The 13,198-nt window shown below is 41.9% G+C and overlaps 1 protein-coding gene across 1 annotated transcript; it reads right to left on the bottom strand.

Annotated features, from left to right (window-relative positions):
* Nucleotides 1–1,121: 1,121 nt before the first annotated feature.
* Nucleotides 1,122–12,233, bottom strand: LAMP5 (lysosomal associated membrane protein family member 5). The gene is made up of 6 exons (XM_058180136.1): nt 12,167–12,233; nt 11,628–11,800; nt 10,719–10,850; nt 9,918–10,023; nt 6,335–6,523; nt 1,122–1,300 (listed from the first exon to the last, which is right to left on the bottom strand). The coding sequence occupies exons 1-6, from the start codon at nt 12,231–12,233 to the stop codon at nt 1,122–1,124; spliced, it is 846 nt and encodes a 281-aa protein (XP_058036119.1).
* Nucleotides 12,234–13,198: the final 965 nt, after the last annotated feature.

Raw genomic sequence — 13,198 nt, 5'->3', positions numbered from 1 at the left:
ACATGCAAAGTGTACAGCCCATAAGCATTTCTCACACCAGAGCTTAACACTCTTGTGATTTGAGTAGCAACGTTCATAAAACTGTTTGGGTGCCAAAGCATTTCAATAAGCAATAAAAATACAAAATAAAATTCTCCAAGCTCTAAAACCATAGAATCTTAATCTTGGCTCTGTTTGAAATATATTTCAAATTGAGATGAGCTGAAGTGGAAATGAGATGATGGGATCGTATGAGCAAGTCCTGAGGGTGTTGTTTTAATTTACCCAAATGGCATTCTTACTTTGGGAATATGTGAGAGTTGAGTAGAGAATCCTACCATTCCCAGAGCTTTGGAAAAACAGGATTGATAACGGCAACTCCATAAACCGAAGGAGTGCTAGCGGAGGAACAGATGAAATCTGATGGAAGCCCCCAAATACGGAGAAGGAAAGTGGATTTTTTGTCAGTTCCCCTTTTCCCCTGAATTTCTGCTCTCATCCTATTGTGCAGAGTCCCCATAATATTCCATGCAGATTTTTCAAAGGATGCTAAATGTAGCAGAAGGAAAAAGAAACCAGAACTTTCCCATGAGCTGTGAAGATCCCACAACAGGAACTCTGTTCCCGGACCCCTTGATCCAAGCCATGGGCTTACATTGTGGATGGAGAACTAATTAGCGTGTGTCATAGTACGCCAGTTTCATCAGCCACAGCTAGCAAGGCAAAGATAGAAATGGTGAGAATTGTAGTCCAACAAACGTGGAAATGGAAGGTTCCACATGTTCATTAGTCACTGTCCTCATTCCCCTCACCACCATTGAGGTAAATACATTTTCAGAGCAAAACATACATTTCCATTCCCGTCTCCTCCACCACCACATGAATGAAAACAATGCTCGGCCAATGTAGGGAACGTTGCCTGTTGGGTCAGTTCTCCAGAGAAGACAGTGTTATTTCCCTGTTTTAAGCATTGAGAAATGGCTGTTCTTCCATCCCCTCCCTTCCCACCCCACCCTCCCCTTGCAACCCTCCTCCCATCCCCCACCCCTCCATCTGTCAGTATACAGTATATTTCATTGTGTAGAAGATGCCCTGACCGATAGGAAAAAAGTGCTTTTGCATGAGCTGATCTCCTTTGCCAGCTATCCCATATGTTTATACTCCGATCTGTCCCGTGGAATTTGGACTTGGTTGGCTGTCATTTTGAGATGGATGTGATAAACACCGAGGGTTACCACAATCACCAAGCCCAAGATCAAGCCCAATATGAGAGGCAGGGTTTCTTCTAATTGTTCTCTTTGATCCACTGGACATTTATGTTCTGCAGCACAGAAAAGAGAAGAATGAGGAGAGACGGAGAGAAGCATTATTTTGCATATAGGTATTTCTCCCGCAAAACAAAGGATTACTTTCATTTTCCTCAGAAGACTTCATGACACTATACAGATTCCTCACCAACATACACATACCTTCTCAACTATTCTGAGAACTAGATTAAGCTGAATAGAAGAAAATGGACTGGCTTCAGGTCCCCCAGGATGTAGAAGTACGATCTAGATCTCCTCAGTCCTAAACTCAAATTTAGCCCAGTTGTGTTAAAGTTGTGCTGTATGAAACCAAGGAGTAGGACAATTTTAATGGAACACAAGCCCTCTATGCCCTTGCACACTGATTGGGTGTGATAAAATATGCAGATAAAGTGGAGGAAAACATTGATAACTGCACCCAGTTTCTAGGGAGGCGGCAGCACATCCCAGAGTAGTACTCAAGACAACAGACTGAAGTCCTGAACTGGAGGGGGAGGGGAACAACATTTAGACTGGCCACACCTTAGAATCTCCCAGGGCGCATCTATTAGGTTAGAAGGTTGCAGCTTTAGTCTGACAAGATTCTGTCTATTAGATGTAAGCAAATATAGAACTGCATTTGATTGGATCTCACTATGTCATCTTAGGCCTAACAATTAGGAATCCAAAGCAAGTAACTCAAATCAGTGTTCTTCAATCATCAGTGTTCTTCAATCATTAGGTCCATAAGTCTTGCCCTACCTGTATCCTTTCCTACTGCTCAAGCTGATGGGTCATTGCGGTCAATGTGCTTATTACCACATGTGCCAATGACCACCAGCACAAGGATAGCAGGAGTGTGAGATCTCCGATAGAGATGGAAGAATATTAATGCCCATAACAATAACTTTCTTTCTGCAATTTTGTTATTAGTAATTTCCTGCTTGCTTGATTTTTTTTTTGTTTTTATTTTTGTCCTTTTTAATCATATGCCACCTACAGTCACAAATCTGTGAGATGGTAGGTATACAAATGTGATTTATAAATAAATACAATGTGGAAATAAATAGAATAAAAGGGACTGAGTCTCTTTGACAGAACTCTCTCATCACTTAATCTGCCAATTGTCTGAAAATGCCTAAATTCAGCAAAGTGCATAGCTACTGTCTTTGATAGGATTCAGCCCATATTATTATTATCCCCTTTCCTCACACTGGATTCTTGAACTTTTAAAGTATCAGAATGTGCCTTGAATCTGTTCCCTTGAATTGCTCAAAAGTCTACACCTCATTCCAAAAATTACTGAAACATACATGGGGCTGCCCTTGAAGAGCATTCAAAGAAGCATCAGTTGACACAGACAGTTATACATGCACCTAGGAAGGTGCACATTTTATATGACAGCTTGATGTTTTTTTAGCCTTTTGTTCTGGGAGCTGCATTGGTTGCCTTTGTGCTTCCAGGTGCAATTTAAGGTTCTAATTTTGACCTTTGACCTATATGGCATGGTGATAGGTTGTTTGAGGGAAACACCTCTTCCCAATTAATTTATCCATCCCACCAGGTCAGACAGGAAGGGTATGCTGAGGGTCCCGTCTCCAAGGAGATGCAGCTCATAAGATCCAGTGACATGCCTTTTGTACTCTGTCCCCAGCCCTCTGGAACATCATTCACCCCCAAATGAGGTTAACAATCTGGAAGGCATTTAAAACATGGGGGTTTTTTTTCACCAACCTGGGAGATCCCAGGGAGAGTCTCCAAGGTGGCTGTGTTAGTTTAAGTAATGTTCGCCCAGAGTCTTGGATTTTAACTGTTTATTTTATTTAATTTTGATGTTTTTAGATTGTTATGGAGTTATTGACTGTTGTGCTGTACACAGCCCAAAATCACATTTTGTGAGACGGGCAGCTATATATGTAAATATGGTAAGTAAGTAAATAAATGCAATTTGACTGTTCAGTGTGAGGGATTGCAGGGAGCAGAGGAAACAGACCTATTTGATGACCAAACTTGTTCACAGAAGAAATAATGGCTGTACTTGAGAATAAGAAAACAAACTGGAGGAAAACCCACATCATGAGAAGAGCACTTGGGAAAGAAGTCAGTTTTAAAAACCTTCAGGTCGGGAAGCCATTTGGAAGAACAGTATGAGTTCACTAGTTTGCAGACAATATCTAGTCTCTCCTATTTTCTTTTAATCTGCTGGATCCTATATGCTAATCTTTGACTTTGTTGTGGTAAAAAAGTTATAACCTGATCTGGTGCAATCCTCTTTTTTCCCCTATTGTCTTCTTTCGATTCAGTTTACAATTCTCAAATAGCCAGAACGGGAGAAAGCCCGGCAGGACAGCTGTAAATGGCTAGGGTCATTTAAAATGTTTGCCTTTGAGAAATAAAATTAAGACACATAGACAAATCCAGCCCTGGAACTCAGTCAAACGCACCACTGATAGTATTGCTAAATAGAAGAGAACCAGGCATTTTTTTCCTCAAAGTTATGTTTGTGGACAGATGTGGCCCACCAATCAAGAAACTTTAGAAGTAGCCTTTTTGCCCAAAGCTCAGGATCAGTCCTACAACTAGGCAGTGTGAGGCACTTGCTGCAGGACAGATGCTAAAAACTGCTGGTAAAGAAGAGAGAGTTGTTTTCAGGCATCGCTATAGTCCTTTGCGGTCTTGATGGAAAATGCAGAAAAAGAGAAAAATAATCCTTTACCTCTGATATAAAAATATCTTGCACCATGCCTGCGAAAGCTACCTGCTTAAAATGCATACTTTACTCAAATTAGAATGCCAACACACTAAACATCCCTCAAAACTTTCCAAAATTCACTCTTTTCTTCAGACTACACCACTCTTGAATTTCTGGGATTACAAACTGGAAAAAAAGGATACACTTTCTGAATAATTTGACATGGCAGCTAAAATAGCCAGGCTATATATCCTGAGGTGCTATTCTTGTATTGCAGTAAAAACTATAATGATAATATTTTGGGTTGGATCAATAAGCAATAGAGAATTTGCCCAGGGGACATGAAAGCATACGTGGAAATTTCAATTAGGAGTCAGTCCACTATACAAGCCAAAGTTGCACATGTGTCTATTTTACAGACTGAGAACTACATAAAGTTCATTATATGAAATCATGATTGAACTGAAAAATTTAAAATGAGAGCAACAACTGAGCAGAAGCTGGACAACAATTACCACTGTTAAAGGAAAGGAAAAGGAAGGGAAGGGAAGGGAAGGGAAGGGAAGGGAAGGAAAGGAAAGGAAAGGAAAGGAAAGGAAAGGAAAGGAAAGGAAAGGAAAGGAAAGGAAAGGAAAGGAAAGGAAAGGAGAAAAGGAAAGCCACAAAAAAAATATCATTTTTTTCTGTTAACAACCTTTATCATAAATTGATGCAATTATAGTGCAGTTCGCCACTATAATTTGAAGAAGCATCAAGCTGTCATATAAAATGGTTACATATTGGAACAATGGAAAAAGATGGACTAAGGTGGGGATGAACATGGATTTTAATTATTACTCAGGGAAAACAATTCTAGCAAAACCAACCTGAGGCCTTGGATCAAACAGTTGATTATGATGCCAAATTTATGATTTCTCTAGCAACAATGAATACTGAAAACAATTAATCCAAAGAACTAACTTCTTCAAACTCAGATTAGCAAGATTAATGTGGAAAAACTGCTATAATAATAACACAAATTACAGCAAGTGCCCTTTGCTTTCATATAAGAATCGCTACCTTGGCAAATCAAAACAGACAAGATTTTTAATTCCTTCACACACTTTTTTGATACAAGAGAAAGGAGGCCATTCTTTTATGATCAGCTTCCTTCCCTTTTAATGACATGATCTATTCCTTTCCCATTCCTTCGGTGTTCCCACTGCTATGTCCCTGTTTACCTTCCTTAAATCTCAACTTTGCCTTCTGAATAATGAAAGTAATCAAGGGGTTATGATGGGAATTTCAGTCCCATCAACAATGTAGCGTTTACCACTCCAGTAATAAAAAATGCAAAATCCATACAAGAGAATATTACAAACATTGAACCACCAATACAGCTACTATACATGTGAAATTTCATAAACCTCACCAATGAATGATTTTGAAATCAGAAAAAAGGGAGGAAAGACCAAGCAAGTTGATTAGACTTTACTAATACTAATGATTCATAAATCAAGGATAGTATATAAGATGCAATGGGACAAAAAGTCCCTACTCAGTGTTTCTGCTTATCTATGAAAAAGCTTACAAAACAGATTCACAATATACGATCTGTATGATTTTGTATACCATACATTACTTAGGAATTTATGGATCCCTTGACAGAAGATTAGATAGGCTAATTATTATTAGTCATGGTAGAACCATCTGAAGAAACCTATCACTTCCAATTGTCAAGAGAAATCGCCATCTCCTTCAGTATTCCACTGTTGAAGAGATTCCAAGGTTTCACTGAAATCTGCATTCCTACATTTCTCCCCCATTGATTCTACCCTGCTCTTTAGAAATACGGAGAATATCTGCTTCATTCTTAAAATGTCTATTTTATAGAGGGTCAGCCTCTTCCTAATTCAGAAGGCAAGTATCTCTGGACAGCTATCATTGGAAGTTAAAAAAACAAAACTGGCAGGATTGTTAGCATTGGATTTAGAATAGCAAGAAGCTTGCTTGACTATTTGGATACTATTTGGATACTAGTAAGCAAAACGCCCCCCAAAACACAAACCTTGAAAGAAGGCACTGTGGAATGTCATTGGAGATAATTTGCCCTTCATTAGGTGCCATGTTTCCTTGGGTCACTGCAAGCATTTGCTCCATGCTTTCTTTCAAGGCAAAGCCTTGCTGACATCACTAATCTTACATCAAATTTCCCAGTGAGTGCGCTAGACACACCATTTATTTTTTAAACTAAAAGAAGGAGGCTTCCCCTATTGAAGAAAGTCTTCATCTACGATACGAAATCCTGGTCTTTATCCACCCCAACCTTCCACAAAAAGAGAGTCTCCATTGACTTTCCAAATTGCATCTATAAATTGATCAGCATCCAGACCCTTACCTTCACTGAAAACAAAATCAGAGCTGATGTCGAAGGGCTGGAGGCGGACCTCTGACAGCAAGAGAACAACTGATTTTTGGTGGTCACCGGAGTTTAAGGTGATTGTCTGCTGAGCTTGACATTCATAAGACTTCCCAGCTGGGGTGACTAAAGCAGAGAGGTGACGTGTTACGACCGTGTGTTTCCCCGCTGTCAAGAGGAAAATATTATTATTGGATGACTATCATACTTTTTTTTTTCTAGACCAAATGACTGTTTAATTCAGCATTCCATGACCAACTGCATTTAATATATTTTATAAATATCTTCTCCACATCTGCGAGGTTTTAATAACATCAACATTAAAAAGAAAAAGACTTCAGAAAATGTCTAAAGAACAAGAAATTTGATCAAATTACTCAAAAAATCCTTTTCCTTTTTTATGAGACAAAAAACGTGGACAATGAATATCAACACTGTCTATAAATATGCATTTTGTACATTTGTATGTTTTTAGTCTTTTTTCACTTTTATTCTTTTTTCACTTTTTTTTTTCATTTTGTGTACACACACATAATATAAATATGAAACGTCTATTTTTACAAATCAGATAAAGATTGACATTAAGAATTTGCCCAGTCTTCTGTGTTTGCAGGAAAGAAAAACAGTTTTTCTAATATATTTAAAGATTTTGATATGTGCTCTTACAAATTAGACTGACATTCTAATAGACAGATATTGGAAGGAACTGGATAGCAAGAGAAAGCTGAACAATATGCAGATGAACAGACACATGTTCTCTCATACATGTCAGGAAACATTCATGCTGTTGTACATGATTAGAAGCATAAAACCTTAATTTCCGTTTTCATGACATTCCTCCAGTCCTTGTATTCAGAACTAAATAGCACAATGTGATGAAAAATCATTAAATGCATAAGCAAAAGATGCTTTATTTCCCATTAGGATCCTAAAATGATGCTCACAGTTCAACACCTAATGGCTTATGCTGATGACAGCAGCTATGATGATCCCACAAGGAATAGCAAGTCCTAACTAGAAATTCAGCATTACCAGCAGTGCTATTATTAGCTTTCTATGACTAGATCCAGCTTGGAAAAAAAAAAAAAAAACACCACACCGCCCTTTTGCAGATAACATTCCCAGGGAATCACGCTCCACCATTCATGTAGAGTCACATGTAACCCCTTCACGGCAGCATCACAAATGGGTCCTCAGTGGCTGGATGACGCAAAGTACTGCTGATGGGGCACAATTGGGCTTAAAAAAACCCAGATGGCAAATCCTATTGGAATGACCTCTGGACATTGCAGATCACAACTCACAACTCATTAGACTTATATGCTTGTGGGGAAGAAGGGCACTGTAGAATGATTCATCAGAAGGGGAAACACCGTGAAGGTCTGTATTGTCCAATACCTTCTCACAATATCAACTTTCCAAAGCATAGGAAAAATGGACCGAGTGGATAAATAAGCATAATGCAAACATTTAAAACTGAAAATGGGGGTCAATTTTCAAAATATAAACAACCTGTATGATGAAAAGAAATGTGAAAATCTTAATAAAGTTAGAATCAGAACGAATAAAACAAAATATCCTGTTTTTGTTAAAATCGACTGCACCCAAACAACCACTCATCTAAGAGTAAACACAATTCATTCAACAAGATTTATTTTGGAATACAAATGTAAAGAATTACACTAAACGGCTTTAAAAAAAACCTGATTTCTGTTGCCTATCCAGTCTGGCTAAGCTATACATTCACATACATTGGCCAATAGTAACTACTGCGTTATATGTGAAAGAGATGGTGTATTTCAAGCCACTCGGAAAAGATACCATAGCATTTTTTATACATTATTTTAATGTAAAATAGACTTTTCTTCCTAATTAATACTTAGAAATAGACAAAGGTTTAATGATCCAAATTACTCAGGAACAGATAAAATACAGATGGGTACGCCTTGGGCATGCTTCAATGCAGCAATGGGGGTGGGGGGAGAGAACATACCCTAGAATATTCTGCACTGCAGAGGTGCCCAGTGACAAACAGAGGCACCAAGAGGAAGCCCATAAGAAGGAAACACAAAGAAATGCAATGGTAACACTGACCATTAATAGAAGCCACCCAAATAGAAAATGGTCATATTTTAGAGCACAGTAATTACATTTGAGATATGCAGCATCTAACTAACCATTCTCTATGCTAGATTGCTTGAATTTTCAAAAAAAAACCCTTCCCAAAAAAAAGAATTACCAACTCCAAAAACCAAGTAAAGGCAACCATAAAATAAAATCAAGTTATTTTAATTGCCCTTCAGGGATTACATGAAACTCCCTTCTATAACTGTCCAAACCCAACACTGCACTAAAAAGTGCTGGGCCCAAGATTAGAGTACAGAATGCTTCCTTCATTACAAATGGGTTTACAGTACAATAATCAGAAATGATTTACAAATGGCATCCCCTAACAAGCAGTTACATCTTTTGGGCGAAGAGGGTTTTTTTTTTTACTTTAGCTAAATAATTCTTGTTGGTTTTTTTAAGGTTTTGTTTTAGTCCTGATTTATTTGCTTCATAATGATTAGAAATGAAAACAGTATAGTCCTGTTTTCCTCCTAAGAATGGAGTGATTTTACTCTTTTACAATTCTGGAGGTTTTTCTTCAATAGAAAAGAGGCTTTCTAATATTTTATATCAATTTAATTGTTTGCTTCCATCTTAATATATCAAAAGGGTAGTGCCCGGACATCGAAGCCTGACGTAACACTGTTTTTATATGAACTATAACTCCCATCAGCTTCATTTTAAACCTAAGGACGACTTACTACCGGTAGTATGGGAGCTTTTTTTTGCTCGGGATCCAGGTTGATCATCGGGCCAGGCATCAGTTTGTTCCAAAGGCGCACAAATCTGCCCTTAGTATGGTTGGTTGGCTGACAGCGAGGTTGCCCTTCTTTTTCCCTCTCTTGGAAAAGCTCAAAGCCATCCATGGATTCTTAAAACCGGCCGGCGGCTTCGGAAAAGGCCAAAGGCTAAGCCTGGCCCCGCTTCAGGCGGGATCATTGCTTCCCCCAGCTCGGCCAAGAAGAGAATCCATTTCAGGCCCGAGTCGGCTGACCCTGATCGAGAAGGGGGGAATCTGGGGAGAAGGAGGAGGAGCCGTCGGGGAGACGCGGCCGCCCGCTTTATCCGCACTGCGGCCCGGGGAGGGGAGGCGGCACCGGCCTCAGGACTGATCCAGCCGCGTTTGGAGGGAGACGTGGGTGGGGGGGGAAAAAACTGGAAAATGATTCAGACTCCCTCCCTCCCGCCGCCGCAGCGCTTTGCAGAGACTTGGAGGTTTGCATGCAAGGAGGCCAAAGTGGCTCGTGAACTGCACGGCCTGGACGGCTTTCTCTCTATATACTTTGCCCACCTCTGCCTCACCAGTCGGAAAGAGAGGCAGCCCCAGGCTTTTCTAACCGGCCACCCCTGCCACAAACTGCCTCTTATCCTTCTCTCCTCACTCCACCTCCTTCCACTCCCTCCAGGCGCCGCCCTGACCCTTCAGGCCTGGCTTCGGCCGCGCCGCACTTACGGTTCACGGCGCCTTTGAAGTAGGTGCTTTCGCTGCTGTCGTAAACGAACTGGACTTTGCTCATTTTCCACCAGGCCTCGGAGCCAGAACTTCGGTTACGCGTCTCCTGTCGAGAGGGGTTAAGAAGAGATCCAAAGTCGAGGCAGGGCAAAGGAAGCCTCGCCGCCAGTCAGCCGCCCGCCCGGCATGGCCAAGCAAACATTTTTTTGGCCGCGCTTGCAGCTTTCTGTTGCTCGGCCGCCCTGCTGGGAGATTCCTCGCGGCAAGAAGGAAGGAGGTTGACTTGATCCGTCGGCTGCCTTCTTCGGCGCCTTTAGCGACGGCGTACGGCCGAATAATAATAATAATAATAATAATAATAATAATAATAATAATAATAATAATAATAATAATAATAATAATAATAATAATACTTGATTAATACCTAGGACGCTGGCAGCAACCCGTATCAACCATTAGCACCAGTCAATGGTATTTGTGATGCATTTTTGAATGTTCAGTTGGCTGAGTTTCACGTTTAATGAATAAAGTAAATAATAATAATGCTACGTCAAACTAGCGTTGGCGCGTCTCTTCATTTTATTTCTCTCCCAGTACCAATTTTTTTTCCCCTTCCTCCCCCTCCTTTCCTTCCAACCTCGGGCTGATTCCTCCACTTTTGGTTTTTCTCGGGTCCTGCGAAGGGATTCTGCCTTCCCCCACCCCGCGCCCCTATCTACTTTCCCGGTATTTCCCCCCGCCCCCGCCCCCTAGCCGGGGCTCTCCTTCGAGGCCGACCTTCGGCGGACTTCCCACCGATACCTTGACAAAATAAAGGCTGAGGGTGTAAGCTCTGTTGAGCCACGAGATGTGGAGCTCGGATTCGTTGCTGCTGCATTTGCCTCGCTCCTCTGCTCCGCGGGAAAGCGGGATATAGGCTTGCTCGGTGATCATCTGAAGGTGCAACACAACACAACACAAGACACGGGCGCGTTAGGTCCCAACACCTCCCCCCAAAACACTTCCAGAAAGAGCATCGGGAAAAAGGTGTGAGGTTTCCCTTCCATCTCCCGCTGCCCAATATAATAGATAATAAGAACATAAATATGGCTAGCTTCAGCTCCCCACAATGGGTTAGACGGAAACGTAACCTTATTTACTGTACCGCCCGAGGTGTAATAATAATTACTCATAATAGACCAACGCTCCCCACCTCTTCCCCGCCCCAGGGAGTCGAGATAAGTAATTATATATTGTCATTCCCTTCACACACACAGCCCTCCGATATGAAAAAGAAAAAAAGATTGAAGTAAACTTTGTGCACTTTCCACGATTCCAAAAAAAAAAAAGTCTTTTCTGCAGCGAAAGGAGATCAGGAGCGGGGGCAGGACAGCCAACTCTTTGCAAACTATATGTTCATGGGGGGTGGCGATGCTTTAGCTGCAGTTCCCCCGTGTGAGTGACAGGGAGGGGGAGAAAGCGAAGTTGCATTGCCTTAGCAACATGCCGCTTTTAAAAAGGCTGCGATTATATTTAAGATTAATTCGAATCTTCCCCTCTTCTCTCTCTCCCACTGCGCGCGCGAACGCACAACGCACAACACACACACACACACACACACACACACACACACACACTCAAACCTAAACCACAGATAACCCCCAAATATTGAAATCCATCCCTCTCGCGCTTTTAATAGATGACATTCAAATTAAAAGAAGAGAATCTCACATCAACAAAATTACTGGCCCAGATCTCGTAGGGGACGACTAATTTCGCAGCGAATTCCGCCATGAGGCAGGTTGTTCCGTTTTCCCGAACTACAAAAATAGCCTTCTCGGGATTTGGAGATAAGCCCGAAAGGTTTTCCACTTCTTGTTCTGCCAGCCCACCAGCTAATGCATCTGTTGGGAGAAAAAAAGTAGGGAAAGAGAAGCAAGAGGATTCAGATTTAGGTTGCTGGAAACGGGGGTTTCTCTCTACCGGCAGTTTCTGCCTGCTCTGGGCACGAAGTTAAATCACTTACAATTTCGCCAGAGAACTCCAGCGATCTACCTTCGCCGGGGCGGTGGGGACTGGAGGAGGGAAGCTATTTAGTCGCACCTTATTTTTCTTACACAGAGGACACACAAGCGATCTTTTGCTGGCTATTTTCCTCCCCCCTTTCTCCACATCGAGCTGAGAAAAAAAAAGGCGAATAGGCGGAATATTTTCGGGATCGGCGGGATGAGAGGCGAGTGCCTGCTAAAGGCGGGAAAGCATGTACTCACGGAAAAGCAAAAGCAGCCCCTGCAGTCGCGGGATGCCTCCCGGGGTTTCGCACCTTCTCCGCTCCATGCTTCCCAAGCCGAGCCCGCAAAGAAGGCAAGAAACGGGAAGCCGCGTGGATGGGCTCCCCTCGCCCGCTCCCGCTGCTGCAGCGTCGCTGCGCGGAGGCGAATGCGCCTCGGTTACTTTTCCGAGCTCCGAGTGAAGTGGTGGGGAGGCGGGGTGTACGTGGCAGGCCGGCGGGAGCTGTCCGAGGTACTGAACTCCACCGTGGTCCTCAAACGTTCCCCAGTCTGGTTCTTGGGAAAGAGCGCTGTCCAGGCTACTGTCCCACAGCTCGTGACTTGCCGCAACTTCGCTCAACAGAAAGTGGAACTTCAAAAGGCCAATGCCAGAGATGGCTGGTAAAGCACCTGCTTCGGATTAAAACCTCTGCCAGTGTTGTCTTTGCTTCCCTTGCCCGTCCACTCCCACAGATCATTGTCTTTACCAGGCAGCTCCAATTGTTTTGAAGAAATCCAACTACGCATCCCTTCTCTCTACATCCTTCTTCCAGTGGACGCCTCTTTTATTAACTTCACAAGACTGTGAAGTTAAAAATACTCTTTCCTGATCCTGTTTAAGATAGTGACCCTCTTCCTATACACACACACACACACACAAATCCTGTTAAAATGCTGCTTGCAGTAATTCTTTAGCCAGATTTTGAGACGATGCACCTTAAACATAACCTTATAACGTGCTTATGAAATTCTCCAGTAAAGCAGAAAATTTATATTGGTGAGACAGGGAGAAACTGAAAGATCAGCAAAGATGCACACAAAGGGAAATAATGTGTAGGGGGGGGAGGAAAGATACTCACTGATCTGAAACCAAATGGGATATGGTGTCCTTCCAAATCTCTCTCTCTTTCTTATACACACTACTTAGCCAGATAGATATACTTAGCTTAGAGAGAAATAAAAGAGGTAAACTCAGAAGACAGTGCAAGGGATCGATGTAAATGGAGACTGTAGTCTTTAAACATTGTTCCA

The sequence above is a fragment of the Ahaetulla prasina genome, chromosome 1, assembly GCF_028640845.1.
Source record: "Ahaetulla prasina isolate Xishuangbanna chromosome 1, ASM2864084v1, whole genome shotgun sequence".
In the NCBI taxonomy this organism is placed as follows: domain Eukaryota; kingdom Metazoa; phylum Chordata; class Lepidosauria; order Squamata; family Colubridae; genus Ahaetulla; species Ahaetulla prasina.
This window is presented reverse-complemented; position numbering and strand designations above follow the sequence as displayed.